The following is a 14,004-nucleotide window of genomic DNA, read 5'->3' on the forward strand; positions in this document are numbered from 1 at the left end:
GCGTGTTCAATTAACTGAATGGTGAGATTCTGTTGAAGGAGTTCCTTTGCAAAGGTTTTTAATTAACAGAAGCTTCTGGTCCACATATACAAACCATCCAAGCGATGGTCTGTTCTGATGTGGCTCCCTCTCTCCAGCTCACATCGTTATTTATTCACAAAAAGGGTTCAGAAAAAGGTCAGCCCACAACACACCTGGTTACAACTGGATACAAGAGAATCCGTTCCCATGGGTATAAATCAGATTAAAAGAATACAATCACACATCGGCCCGTCTCCTTCGGAAGAGACAGATACCAGACCCATACACTCCCTTTTAGATTACGAATGAATAGACAGACCCGTTGCTCTTTCTCATGAAAGTAACACAGATAAGAATATAGGTCTATTCATACAGCCATACTAAATTAACTAAATTATAAACGGCTAAAATATAATTTAAAACTAAAAAACAATGTTAATAACTCATCACTAACATAAACTATTGCCTGTCAGCACATTAGCATGTTAGTTTTATTTGCTTTGAGAGATTATCATCTTCCATCCATCCATTTTCCAAACCGTATAATAAAATAAAAAAAGGATTCAAATGTTAGCATTTGCCATATTGTTAACTGACTGAACAAACTTGATTATAATTAGTCAAGTAAGCAAATGTAAGCCACTAATGTTGGGGTTTATTGTTATAAGCTAATGTAAGCAAACTCCCTTTGACATGTTAGCATTTGTAACTGTATTAATATATAGCATTTTTATTGCAGTGGATAATCTCGGAGCTAGCGTGCTACACATACTCCATGGTGGTGGTGCCCCTCTACGACACGCTAGGTCCTGACGCCATACGCTTCATCATTAACACGGGTAAGACACTCATTAGCCGCTGCGCTAACATGGCATGGTGATCTTATAACTGGACAAGAGCAGATGTACACATAACTTACTGATACAATAATTACAAATAATTACAAATCTGGACAGCTCTGGTCACAAGCTTTAATATGACAATGATATGATTTTTGATTGTGACAATTTAGACATTTTCGTAAAGGAAAAAACAACTTTCTTATATAATTTGAGCGCTATATAAATAAAACTATAATTGTAGATGTGGGTAGTACGTTAGTGTGCGATTTGTATCCCCGCAGCCGACATCTCCACCGTTATCTGTGACAAAGTGGACAAGGCGCAAGTGCTGCTAGCTAACGTGGAGCGCACAGAGACGCCGGCCCTGCGCCGCATTGTTCTTATGGACGACCTGGACGCCGCCCTGGTGGAACGTGGACGCGGCTGCGGCGTGCACGTGCAGGCAATGCAGGAAGTGGAGGTATCGCACTGCTGCCACGCTGAGCAACGTTAGCATTTGTCAGACCGAAGAGTGGCCAGTCGAGTTGTGGTGTAAGATAATGCAGATGTACGCCGAACAATTAGCAACATAAGCATTTGTCAGTTCAACACATTTGCTCCACAGTTGCGAGTTTGTCGGCTAATGAATGACAGGGTACTGTCTAATTGCGTGACAAAAATAACATCTCATGCTACCTAATAACATTGTTGTTGTGCCACTTATATTGCGTCATGAGCTTTTGTCAAAAGACAACAAACTGGTTTGTCACTTCTGCTGTACGTGTTTTGCACAAAACGATTTACACGGAAACACAGGTTTAAAATAGCTTCTTTGTTCTTGTCTGCCCACAGGCACTGGGCAGAGATCACCATCAAACACCTTTTGTAAGTAAATAAAAAATAACTGGATACGTTTCATCTCACCAACCACTTCATTAGGTACACAATCTAATGAGTTCCAATGGAAGAGCAGAACACAGGTTTTCCAAGTCTCACCATTTATTTATTGATTATTTATTTTTCACTCCTTTCTTTTCTTTTATTTTTTTCTAAACTTTAAAAAAACTATATATTTTTTGTTGAATTTAAATTTGTTGTAACTTTGAAAAACTTTAATTTTCAAAAATGTTATTTTTTAAATTTGTGCATAACCATTTGTATTTTTACTACATTAAAACATTCAGTTATTATTATTTCTAAGCATTTTTACAGAGCAATGTTTACTTATGTTTTACAAAATTTACAAAAAGATTGTATTTTATTTTTTTAACAAAATTATCCACATTTCTTTTCAAATATTTAAAATGTTAGTGGAAATTTTATTTTTCTATGAATTCTCTATAAATAATTCTCTATATATTGCATTTGTTTTAGCTCAGTTTTTGCTGAGAATTCTTATTGTGTATTTTTGCAGAGCATTTCTTTTATTTCATTTTTTATCTACTTTATTTTCATGCACCTTTATTTATATTTTTAATAACTACTTTTTGCAGAACATTTAATTGTAGTTTTAAAAAATAAAATAAAAACATATTTAAATTAGATTATTTTTTTCCAAAATATTGGCACACTTGCCATGCATTTTCACCCCACTCATGTGTTGTTACTAGAGCTGTCAAACGATTAAATGTTTTAATCAGATTAGTCACATCTTAGAATTTTGATTAATCACGATTACTCACTTAAATAAAAAGGCTTTTTATTATCATTTTTTGCCCGCCAAATTTGAAGATCACCTGTTATATGTTAATTCTTTCAACATTTAATGTTATGAGGATGTTGTCAAAAAAATTTGAGTTTGAGTTTTTAGTTAATTACTAATTAAAATGGAAAAAGAAAAAATTACCACAGTATAATATTCTCAATGTCATACAGAAACTTTTATTAAAAAAATGACTTTAATGCATGTAGTTATGTTTATTGGTCAAACACAACCTATGCTACCTTTAACGTAACCAGCCACTGACAAGCTAAAGGATCATCTGTGGTCAAAATTAATAGTGCGATTAACATGCATTAATACATGATTATAATGCGCACATTTTTTGTGATTAATTAGTTCACGCTTTAACTTTGACAGCACTAATTGTTACGCACAATATTTTTTTCTCATTATTATAATAGTCTGATGTCGATGAAATCATGAATATGAAATGATGATGTGACTGTTTTCCCCTCCACACAGCCGCCCTCACCACAGGACCTTTCTATTGTGTGTTTCACCAGTGGAACCACAGGTGAGAGGTGACCCGCAACCACTGCAGTCCATCCACAAAACATCACTCGGAAATAATAAACAACACTTAACACTGTAACCTGCTTTTGTACATTGTTATTTTTTTTATTCAATGTGCACCACACAGGTAAAATATATAAAAAAAATAAAAATAACAAATCACATTCAATATCAAATTAGAAAATCTATAAATGATAAATGAAATACATGAATTACATTCAATTAAAATTGTATATATGTGTGAATGCAATTGTACCTAATAAAGTGGCCCTCCCTGTGTTGACCTTCACCTTTTATCCGTCCCGCTCAGGAAACCCGAAGGGGGTGATGCTCACCCACGGGAACGTGGTGGCTGATTTCTCGGGCTTCCTCAAAGTGACCGATGTGAGTCAACAAATCGACAGCATTTATTTCACTTTTTCGACTATTTTCATGACTGTTTTTCCTGCATCTTCTTCTTCTTCTTCTTCGTAGAAAGTGATTTTCCCCAACCAGGACGATTGCCTCATTTCCTTCCTGCCGCTGGCTCACATGTTCGAGAGGCTCATCGAAGTAAGCAGTGTTCCTGTGTGTGGCACTCCCAACACACAGACACGTATACACACGTCTCACAAACAATCAGGAAGTGGCCCTGTTATCATTCCACCCACTTACTGTACTTCTGCCCTGCAACAGGGGGTTGTTGGAAGTCCATATTTGGGCACTTGCCTGTTGCCACATGTCTGGCTCAGGCAAGGGAACAGAAATGTTGTTTTCAGCTTTAAAAAAAACAACCGTGAATCGTTTATGTGTGTGTTTTTTTTTTTATCTCTCTTTCATAATCACTTTGAAAATTGCATCAATTTTTTAAAATGTTTCTTTCATGACTGCTATGCATGAAGCTAGCAAGTTAACATGTCAAAAAGTGTACATATGCTAGGGTACATAAGATTTAATTTTTTTAATAAATTTTTTATCTTAGTTAGGATCATATATTTATTTACTTTTATATGGATATGTTTGTATTAAATTTAATTGTTTAATTAATTAGTTACATTTCTTTGTCAGGTGAGCAATTTTTCAAATTCAGCAATAATAACCTGTCCCACTGCTAATTTTTTTTTGTCACGCAGCGATAGGCAATTGAAAATGAGCTGCGTTCACAAGCGCCGCCACACTAAGTGTTGTGTTTTGTCAACCAGTCGGTGGTCTACTGCCACGGCGGGCGCATCGGCTTCTACCAGGGCGACATCCGCTTGCTGCCCGACGACATGAAGGCCCTGCGGCCCACCATTTTTCCCGTGGTGCCCCGCCTGCTCAACCGCATGTACGACAAGGTGCGTTTGAGAACTCCACACTGTTTGACAAGATAAAAAAAATAAAAAAAAGTTGATAGTGCTGTCACTATCGAATATTTTTAGAAGTGATTAATCTATTGCTCATTCAATTAATTAATTGGATTAATTTTAATTTTGCATCAAAGTGTATTACAAAAGATTATTTTTTCTCGATTGCTTTTTATTAGCCAGTGATTGGTGTTTATTTTGTACTTGGCTCCAAAAGAAATTCTCCAAACAATTCCTCTATTACTAAAATAGTTGTCGATTAATTTGATAATGGATTACTTGTCGATTAATCAATTAATTTTGACAGCTCTAGTTGAAAGTGGGCTCTATTTATTCTGGTCTGCAGATCTTCAGCCAGGCCAACAGCCCGTTAAAGCGCTGGCTCCTCAACTTTGCCGCCAAGAGAAAAGGCGCCGAGGTCAGCAGCGGCATCATTCGCAGCGACAGCGTCTGGGACAAAATCTTCTTCAGTAAGATTCAGGTAACACTTTTGTTTTGTTACCATTTTTTCACTGACTTGCAAAAAATGCCTTTCATCTCTGCAAGCACAAGGATAAGAAAAAGTATGAGGCGTGTTTGTATGTGCGCGTGTTGCAGGCCAGCCTGGGTGGGAGACTGCGGATGATCATAACAGGGGCGGCTCCCACATCTCCTACCGTGTTGGGGTTCCTCAGAGCAGCTTTAGGATGCCAGGTTATACAATACACACACACACACACACATCGGCAGTTTCTGGTATGTGAAATATGTGTGGCCGCACAGATGAACATGTTTCCTTGGATGGCATCAGAATGAATACTTATCTAACAACATGAGAAAAATATTTTTTCTAAATGGCTAAAATACATCAAACTCACCAGAGATGCTGGCTATTAAATGTATACATTTTTACACATTGCTATAGATGTCTTTTGGTAGTTGAAGTTGTTCATAATACGTTTTGCTCCAACCAACCAATCATAGGACAGAAAAATGTGAACATCTTCAAGTGCCCTGTGTGGATGAATTTGAATTCTGATTGGTTAAGAAAGAGTCTCATAAATTCCATCGGCCAGCTTTGATTATTGTCAAGGCAGATTAGATTGACATGGCAACAACAAGAAACTAAAATCTGATTGTACAAAAAACAAAAACAAAAAAACTGGTATCCGCTAGGTGTGTGAATTGCCTAGTACCTGGCGATTCGATTCGTATGACGATTCATAGGTCACGATTCGATACCGATTAATCCCGATACAAATCTATAAATTGATTATTGCGATTTTTTTTTTTTACTCACATTTAGAAAATAGTAATCAGTAAACTTCTACATGTACACTGTAGGATTTGTATGAAAATGTATTTATTTATCTGAAAATTCTGGCTTATAACTGAGCCACTGCATTTAACAAACAGGTTGCAGTCTGTTTCATGTTTGAACAGCACTGAAATCAAATATTTAGGCTTAATGTTCCATTAATATAACATTCTTCCATGCTTAATGTGTGAATCCTAACCCTAAGTAAGACGTTTTGTTGAATATTCCCATAAACAATGTATGTTTAAAAATCGATTGCGCGCTGTAACATCGCGATATATTGCCGAATCGTACTGAAAACAGAGCAGCCAAGAGAAATGCTATAAAATGAAGAAAAAAAAGACTAGGAAATAAATTAATACAAGTTCATGGAGCATATTAGAATGAATAAACAACTTCAATTTTAGGTTGTACTATAAATATAGATTGTAAAAGTAGCTCATTGCTTCTGATTGTGTTTAGGCCTTCTCTCCCTAACCTTCCACCCACTAGTGATAAACTGTTCCAGGCTCATTTTATAACATTGATTCCGACATAAAAGTGTTAAAACAAATCATCAAATCCACTATAAGACTGACCCATGCTTCCCCCTGCAGGTGTACGAGGCATACGGGCAGACGGAGTGCACGGCCGGCTGCACTTTCACCACGCCCGGAGACTGGACCCCAGGTGAGCGCTCGTTGTTTATGCAACGGGACTCGGGCCTTACCCTAATCCAATAGGTCAGAAAGGCGCGGAAAAATAGTCGAGTAATTAACAAGCGTTGCAATGCGGTCGCAAACTCAGCCAAAGAAGACGAGATTGGTTTGGCAGCATTACAGACGCAACATGTTCAAGTGATGACTCAAACGTGAATTCATCTGGAATGACGGACTGAAAAGGAAGACGCTTCAACTTCACCTTTCAAACCAATCATTATAAGATTAAATAATTATAGGATGAGTTAAAATTGCTTTCTTGCATAAGCATGAAAAGAAAAGCTATGGTGAATGATAAAGAAACAGAAGTCATACGTTTACATATAAAGTGCAGTAATACTTATTTGCCTATTTGCGTTTTTGTTGTTGTTTTTTTTAACCCCCAGAATGTTTTTTTTTCCATGGCAAATTATGGAGCGTATATTATTTGATGATTGTAGCTATTTGCGGTTGGGCTTTTTATTTATTTATTTTTGTATTTACCTTTTATGCATTTATCTCAGGAAACAATTAGTTTATTTATTGTGAATAACATAATAAAATAATGGGGGGAAAACACTTTTATATTTTACTTTTTCTTTTTTAATTTATTTCATTGATTACATTATTTTTTTATTCAAATAAGTAATTAATTGTATTTATTTAAAAAATCTATACATATATATTTATTAGATTGGCTTTTATTACTTAAAAAGTATAATCGCAATATTTGTATTATTTCTTTTAACTACTTTTATTTTATTGATTACATTCTTTTTATTAAAATAAGGAATGTATTTACTATTTACTATTAAAAACAGTACATTATTGTCTATTTATTACAGTAGGCTTCTACTATAAAAACTTATCATTGCAAAATTTGCTTCATATCTTAACATATTGTCATCATATGGTGACGGAGTAGCTGGTGTGTTTAAACGCATGCAACCTGTTCCTGCAAATGAACTACATTTCAAAGAAACGATACTGAGCTTGGTAGCATAATGTAGTCCAGCATTGCCCCCTGCTGTACAGTACTGGTATTACAGAAGCAGTTGCTGAAATATAGATTCTCGTTTTGTTAGTGAAGAAGATGTTGTATGATTTTGCCCCCTAACAAGTTGTTTGATTTTGGTGTTTAGGTCACGTCGGCGCTCCGCTACCGTGCAACCTGATCAAACTAGTGGATGTTCCCGAGAAGAACTACTTTGCCGCCAAAGGAGAGGGCGAGGTAAGTGTAAACAGTGAAGAACATTTAGCTAATATGAGTCTGGTAAATGTAGATCATTTTAAGTCTTTGATTAAACTAACATGTTTGCATCACGAATGTTTAAAATAATGTTGAATATTCAACAAACCTAACAGGTTTTTGCAAACACAAATAAAGTTTCTTAACGTTCACAAAAGTACAAAGAAATGTGACATTTTCAAAATATGTTTGAATTTAAAATAAGTTCCTTGTTTGCATTTGACGTTTTTCCAATCAGGTTTGCGTGAAGGGAACCAACGTGTTTAAGGGCTACCTCAAAGATCCCGAGAGGACCGCCGAGACGCTGGACCCGGACGGCTGGCTCCACACCGGCGACATCGGCAAATGGCTGCCCGTGCGTTTCGTAAATGGACCCCATCCATTGATAGTCGATTGATTATTGTACTCTTGTCCTTTTTTGCAGAACGGCACGCTGAAGATCGTGGACAGGAAGAAGCACATCTTCAAGTTGGCGCAGGGCGAGTACATTTCCCCCGAGAAGATCGAGAACATCTACATCCGGAGCGAGCCCGTGGCTCAGCTTTACGTGCACGGGGACAGCCTCCAGGTCACTTTCGCACTTTAAATGTCCATCTTTATTTTAATAACATGTTTATGGAGAGGGATTTGATTCTGTGATTTTCCAAATGTAAAATAATCTTTGATATCCACGAAAGGATGTGCATATTTACGTAGATCTGAAAAAACACGGGGAAAATGGCGTAACTAGTTTTGAGACTAATCTCTCCCCATATATGATCCCTGTGCGCAGTCCTGCCTGGTGGGGATTGTCGTGCCCGACCCGGAGGTCATGCCCACGTGGGCCAAGAAGAAAGGCATCTTAGGCACCTACAAGGACCTGTGTAAAAACACAGTAGGTGGCGCGGTTGTACACAAAATGGCATTTTGGAGGGACCCCGTGAATTGTGATGCGTGTGTTCATAGGAACTGAAGAAGGCCATCCTCGAGGATCTGGTGCGTCTTGGCAAGGCCAGCTCTCTGCATTCCTTTGAGCAGGTGACTAACAAGATTTTTTTTTTTCATGTTTATTTAAATAGATTAAAAATAAAAATAAAAATACAAGACTCGGACTTGTCATTGATTTTTATGTTTAAGCTAACATGCTATTTAGTTGTTTTCGGAAACACAGAAGTTGGTTTCGACTTTTGAGACTTTGATGAATTGACGTACATATTTTAGAAACGATAATTGTGAGTCTTTGACCAACTGGACAAAATGTTATCGTTAACAGCACATAATGTCAATTACAAAGTGTTTTTGTAAACATTCTAGATCATTTCGCGTCTATGTTGTCATAAGCATCAAAGACCATTTCAAGTCTGTGATAAATCAGAAGCGTCAGAGACATTTCCAAATCTTGGATGAATTTCAACAAGTGCACATATTTTCCTGATGATGCAAACATTTTTTTTTTTTCAAAACAAGACAATCTTGAATTTTGGATAAATGAAAGGGTCGTGCGTTTGTAAACAACTAAGATGATTTACAAACAGAATGCACAATTTTGCAAAACGTTGGACGATTTTGAGTCTTTTAGGAATCAAACGTGTTTTCATAAATATCAGGGATGATTTGGAGTCTTTTGCTAAAGCTAACTTGCATGTTTTACTCAACGTTTTTGCGAACATCGAAGACAATTGTGAGTCTTTGAGCAACCGAACGTCTTTTTGTAAATATCCAAAATGATGTAATCTTTTAATTAAGCTAGTAGCATCTGTGTTTCCCTAAACAGTCAACATAATTTGGTGTCTTTGATAAACCAAAGGGTATTTGTAAACAATTATGAGGATTTTGAGTCTTACAAAGTGAAAGCCCACAATTTTGAATCTTTGAAGTGTCTTTGATTAGCCCAGCGATGACCCTAACATACATGTTTTCATACATTTCTAGCTTTTAAATAAACAATTCAGTTTTAAATGATTGACTTTTCTCTTCCTGAGTGTCGTGTTGTCAAAATGCGTGTCCGCCTTCCCTAAATCCTCTTCTCTTCTCCTGTCTGGAACCAGGTGAAGAACATCTACATCCACAGCGAGATGTTCTCCATCCAGAACGGCCTGCTGACGCCAACGCTGAAGGCCAAGCGGCCCGAGCTGCGGGAGTTCTTCAAAGAGAAGATCGAGCAACTCTACAGCACCATCTCCATGTGAGGGCAGACCTCCAAATCAACAACAACAACAACGTGCATTCGGGAACAAGCAGCAAAAAAAGTCACCCTCCATCCATCCAGATCGACCTCAATATGTAGTACAGTTTCATTTTTAACATCAAAGATGGGACTTTTTTTTTGTAGGTTTACTCAAAGGTACCTCCTTGCTTTACCAGTAATGGTGGCCATTTTGAGGCGCACACCCAACACTCTTTTCTTTCCTGTCATTTTTTTTATTTATTTTTTTGCACAAAACGAACAACAAAAAGGGCAAAAGCAGGACTTGGTGGGGCAGTGCATGCGGTTGTCCTGCTGTGAAAATAAAGTGCGACCATTCACTTTGAATTAAACAGCAGCTTGTATTTTTTTTCTTCCAAATCACACACGAGTAATGTAATGTAGAAGCTTTTCAAGATTGATTCTTGTCCCAAAGTGTGAAAATGAATGATGTATGTACATACATGAGGACAGCTACACTATAGATGTCAGCTTATTTATTGACTACTCAAGTCGGTGGTTTGAATGAAATTTGTATTACTTTTTATTATTTTAATTGCGTGTGTGTAGTGGGACAAATTGTACGTATTTATTTTTCTTTCTTTTTTTTCCTGCAGTTGAATCAGCAGCATATCCTTGTAATGATAATTATAACAATGATGACGATGACTGGGGCTTGAGGGTGGGAGGGGCGGGGGGGACCTGGTTCATGAAATAAAACAACATTCTGGAATGATTTTGAACCACTGTCTCGCATGGTTTCTGATGAGTGGATTAAAATGAACATGCAATGACAATGAAATAAAATGCATCAGAAGTTATATGAGTTGACATTCTAGACCAGGGATGGCGAAATCCGGTTCTCGAGGGCCGGAGTCCTGCAGGTTTTGGATATTTCCCTTCTTCAACACAACTGATTCATGATCAGCTCATCAACAAGCTCTGCAAAAGTCTGATAACAAACCTGTTCATTGGAATCAGCTGCAGTTCGAGTAGGGACACCTCTAAAACCTGCAGGACTAACCTGCAGTCGAAACCTGCAGGACTAAGGCAAGGCCCTCGAGGACCGCAGTTTACCATCCCTGCTCACGTGAGGACCCTCAGGTTAGCCACACGTTAGCCACGAGTTGAGCGTCTACCTGACCATAACGCCTCAGCTTGTTAATTGCTTTAAAAAATAAAATGTTGAAATCGAGGACCCGCTATAAGGTAGAAACGCCCTTGAAGGTGCCTCTGACACGGCGGCGACACGGTAAGAGAAACTATGTCGTGAATTTGACCACGAACCACCGCCTGTATAAACGAAATGCATGCAATTCACTCAAAGCTAGGAGACGTCTTGAAGCAATACCAGAACAGGGGCCTAAATGCAACACCTTTGCAGAAAGTGGTCACTTACGGGTGAGTAATTTGATTACGTTTGAAATCAAACACTAAAAATACCTTTTCCAGAATAATTTTGTAGATTTTTCACGTCCAAAAATAGAAGTATTGTGGATGCTATTTTGTACGTTTCCCAGGTCCTAAAATGTACAAGTATGTTTATTGGACGCCATTTTGTACAATTTTCTGATGTAAAAGTATGTTTGCTTCATTGAATGCCATTTTTCCTGTTCCTGGTCCAGATATGATAAAATTATGTTTAATGGGGTACCGTACGTCATTACACTTAATAAATATTCATGAGTTTAGTGAGGGGGGTCAAACTCGGCCGGCCAGTCATGCTTGACGCATGTAAACACTAGTCTACTAGCAAGACTTCTATTGCGCTAAATCTACAAATTCTGTCCGAGAATAATATCCTTGGTGCCGAATTCACTGGTATAGACGTCGAAGAACATACTAATGTTCAGTTGAAGAGATGGCTTGAGTGTAGAGGGCTGAAAAGAGCTGACCTGATACAGAGGTAAAGGTTTTTTTTCCTCTTCTATTCCCCTTCTGTTTATTGGAGTCCATTCGATACCTTTACAGGTCCAAAAAGGACTATTTGTTTATATTTTTTAATTTACCCTTTTGAGTCCCTAAAAGGTACAAGTATGCTTTTCAAGGGCCAAACAGTCTCATTAGGCGCAATTTTGGACATTTTTACGTCCAAAACGGTTACCATTCGTTTAATGGACTCCATTTTGAAACCTTACGTTTCAATAATATTGGGTATCTTGTTTGGCCTTGGTGGGGGTCTGGCTTGTTGTCTTTTTATCCCTGCAGCCCGACAGTAGGCCTTCGCGATGCAAATCCCAGGTTCAGCCAAGCTCCACCACCAGCGTCTGGCCTAAATCGTCGCCGTCATCGTCAGCTGAGAGGGTCGACCATGTCACTTTGTATCATCCCGGGGGTCAGGTGAGGGCTAGCCCTCTTGAAGCAGGGCTGACTGTGAGACCAGGTGAGAACTCGAGTGACTCCTCGGACCATGATGAAGTCTGCGACTTGTCAACCTCCAGCAGTCTTCCTTCCCCGGAGATCTTCAGATATAATGGTTATAACAAGTCTAAAGTCTGTCTAGTGACAAACAAAAAAATACTTTGATGAACTTAATCCCCCTACTTGTTGGCAGCTGATTTCTCCGCTGAGGACGCCACCGCCGCGCCGGTGAACGTCCAGCAGCACCGGGTGACGAACTCCACCTTGCTGGGCAGCAGCCACGCCGAGAGCATCACCAGACACCAGCCTCCCAATGTATCCACCATCCTTTGTGAGTAAAACTTGCTTGTGAGAGACCTCCACCAAGGCTTTTGCGAGTATAACTACACTGACTATACCATTATTCCATCATATTAGCTCTTAAAGGCTTTTTTTGTTTTTGTTATTTTGGTCATACCATGCCATTTCACCCAACTTGTGTTTTCAGGTGCTCCCTCCATGTTGGTAAACACAAACGACCAGATAAGGTGAGGCCCTCCCCACCAATTTGCAAAATAAATTCACAAACATGCACATTTCCAACACGGTATCTGATTTGTGCAGTGACCAGGGAGCGACCGCAGATCAAACTCCATTGGGTAAACGGTCGTCGTCATATAATAATAGCAACAAACGCAGTCAATAATTTGTGTCATTTTGACTGAATTTTGTGTCATCTCAGTCATCAACTCTGCTGACGAATCATTGAAGGGGAAGTCACTGGAAGTAAGCAAATCACGGCAACATGACTAATAAAAATGACACATTTCGTACTTTTTTTTCTTCACAATTTGAAACGGTTCTCAGGGGTCTTAATAAAAAAAAAATTGATTCATTGGCTGGGCGCTATTATTACCCCAGAGATAAATAATTATAGCCCAAAAATAAATACGTTTTGCGGTAGCAGTCCTCACCAGTCTCATGCAAATAAGCCATTGTTCACCCTGCAACCCTCAACTGCGGGGCCAACACCAAGTCTTCCGTTACCATGGCGACCAGTGGTGGAGCTATAGGGGTAGTGCTCTTAAAGGTAGTGAAAGCATGGAGGGGGGTAATGATTAAAAGCAGGAGGAATAGTAGACGTACAATTGAAGTAATAAACGTTCTCTTTTGTTTAGTCTGCCGTCGCCAAGAGGCCCATCACGTACAGGAAGATTCAGCGGGTCAAAACCTCTCTGGATGCGGAGCAGAAGATGAGCCAGAGGCCGGTAGTCAGGTTTTTCCACTTTGCCTCCTCCTCCGTCATGGAGGAGTTCTTTCAGCAAGCCCGAGAGCGGCACGCCCGACTCACAGGCGGTCACCGGTTTTCCTTTCGTCCCGTGAGGCCAAATGTCCCCTAGCACTGTTTTGGAGCAGCCCTCTTTTTTTTGTTTTTTTCTTTGCACATTTGTACACCTCGTGTAGAAAATAATTACATTGCATAGATTGTAACATAGAATTGTTAAATAGATTTACTAAGGTTGATCTGCTGAATGGCCACTAGATGTCAGACATGTTACTTCCCGATGAACAAGAGTTGCACATGCAGTTATGCATTTAAATGTACGCCATTTAGTTATGTTTTACTCATTTCAAGACAGATGTTCCTATCAAATTAATACAAGCAACCTTGATTGTAAAAAAACTGATTAACATAAATAAGTTGTATGAACATGTCTTATTTTCGTTCATTGTCTCGAAAGCTGCTCTGCTGGATTTCTGTGAATTAAAAAAAAAAAGACGTCACAACACGTTTATGTGCCTTACGAAGCCCGACAAAACGTCAACACTGGGGAGGGGTTACCCATTGACCACGTGGTGCGCGGTCCAAAAAT

At 38.6% G+C, this 14,004-nt stretch overlaps 2 protein-coding genes across 2 annotated transcripts in view; both read left to right on the plus strand.

Annotated features, from left to right (window-relative positions):
* The window catches only part of acsl6 (acyl-CoA synthetase long chain family member 6), a 38,374-nt gene extending 27,909 nt beyond the window's left edge, over positions 1-10,465 (plus strand). Inside the window, exons 7-22 of the mRNA XM_086057940.1 lie at positions 761-860; positions 1,145-1,323; positions 1,695-1,727; positions 3,028-3,079; positions 3,389-3,462; positions 3,553-3,630; positions 4,260-4,394; positions 4,750-4,884; positions 5,001-5,096; positions 6,297-6,369; positions 7,520-7,608; positions 7,865-7,981; positions 8,051-8,194; positions 8,399-8,500; positions 8,572-8,643; positions 9,654-10,465. Coding sequence (XP_085914066.1) covers positions 761-860; positions 1,145-1,323; positions 1,695-1,727; positions 3,028-3,079; positions 3,389-3,462; positions 3,553-3,630; positions 4,260-4,394; positions 4,750-4,884; positions 5,001-5,096; positions 6,297-6,369; positions 7,520-7,608; positions 7,865-7,981; positions 8,051-8,194; positions 8,399-8,500; positions 8,572-8,643; positions 9,654-9,794 — 1,620 coding nt within the window. The 3' untranslated portion in view covers positions 9,795-10,465. The remainder of the gene's footprint in view (positions 1-760; positions 861-1,144; positions 1,324-1,694; positions 1,728-3,027; positions 3,080-3,388; positions 3,463-3,552; positions 3,631-4,259; positions 4,395-4,749; positions 4,885-5,000; positions 5,097-6,296; positions 6,370-7,519; positions 7,609-7,864; positions 7,982-8,050; positions 8,195-8,398; positions 8,501-8,571; positions 8,644-9,653) is intronic.
* Positions 10,466-11,126: 661 nt separating this feature from the next.
* Positions 11,127-13,902, plus strand: LOC147160718 (uncharacterized). Its single transcript, XM_086057941.1, has 8 exons — positions 11,127-11,191; positions 11,999-12,130; positions 12,232-12,266; positions 12,345-12,482; positions 12,639-12,678; positions 12,755-12,789; positions 12,873-12,916; positions 13,309-13,902. Exons 2-8 carry the CDS (start codon positions 12,102-12,104, stop codon positions 13,528-13,530), a joined length of 543 nt encoding a protein of 180 aa, XP_085914067.1. The 5' UTR covers positions 11,127-11,191; positions 11,999-12,101; the 3' UTR covers positions 13,531-13,902.
* The last annotated feature ends 102 nt before the right edge of the window (positions 13,903-14,004 follow it).

Source organism: Leptonotus elevatus, chromosome 16, assembly GCF_054856555.1.
Source record: "Leptonotus elevatus isolate MCC_2025b chromosome 16, RoL_Lele_1.0, whole genome shotgun sequence".
In the NCBI taxonomy this organism is placed as follows: domain Eukaryota; kingdom Metazoa; phylum Chordata; class Actinopteri; order Syngnathiformes; family Syngnathidae; genus Leptonotus; species Leptonotus elevatus.

Coding starts and splice junctions, on each gene's coding strand:
- LOC147160718 (XM_086057941.1), top strand. CDS start 12,102: ATGTCACTTTGTATCATCCCGGGGGTCAG. Junction 12,131..12,231: donor TGTATCATCCCGGGGGTCAG/GTGAGGGCTAGC, acceptor GTCAACCTCCAG/CAGTCTTCCTTCCCCGGAGA. Junction 12,483..12,638: donor CAATGTATCCACCATCCTTT/GTGAGTAAAACT, acceptor TTGTGTTTTCAG/GTGCTCCCTCCATGTTGGTA.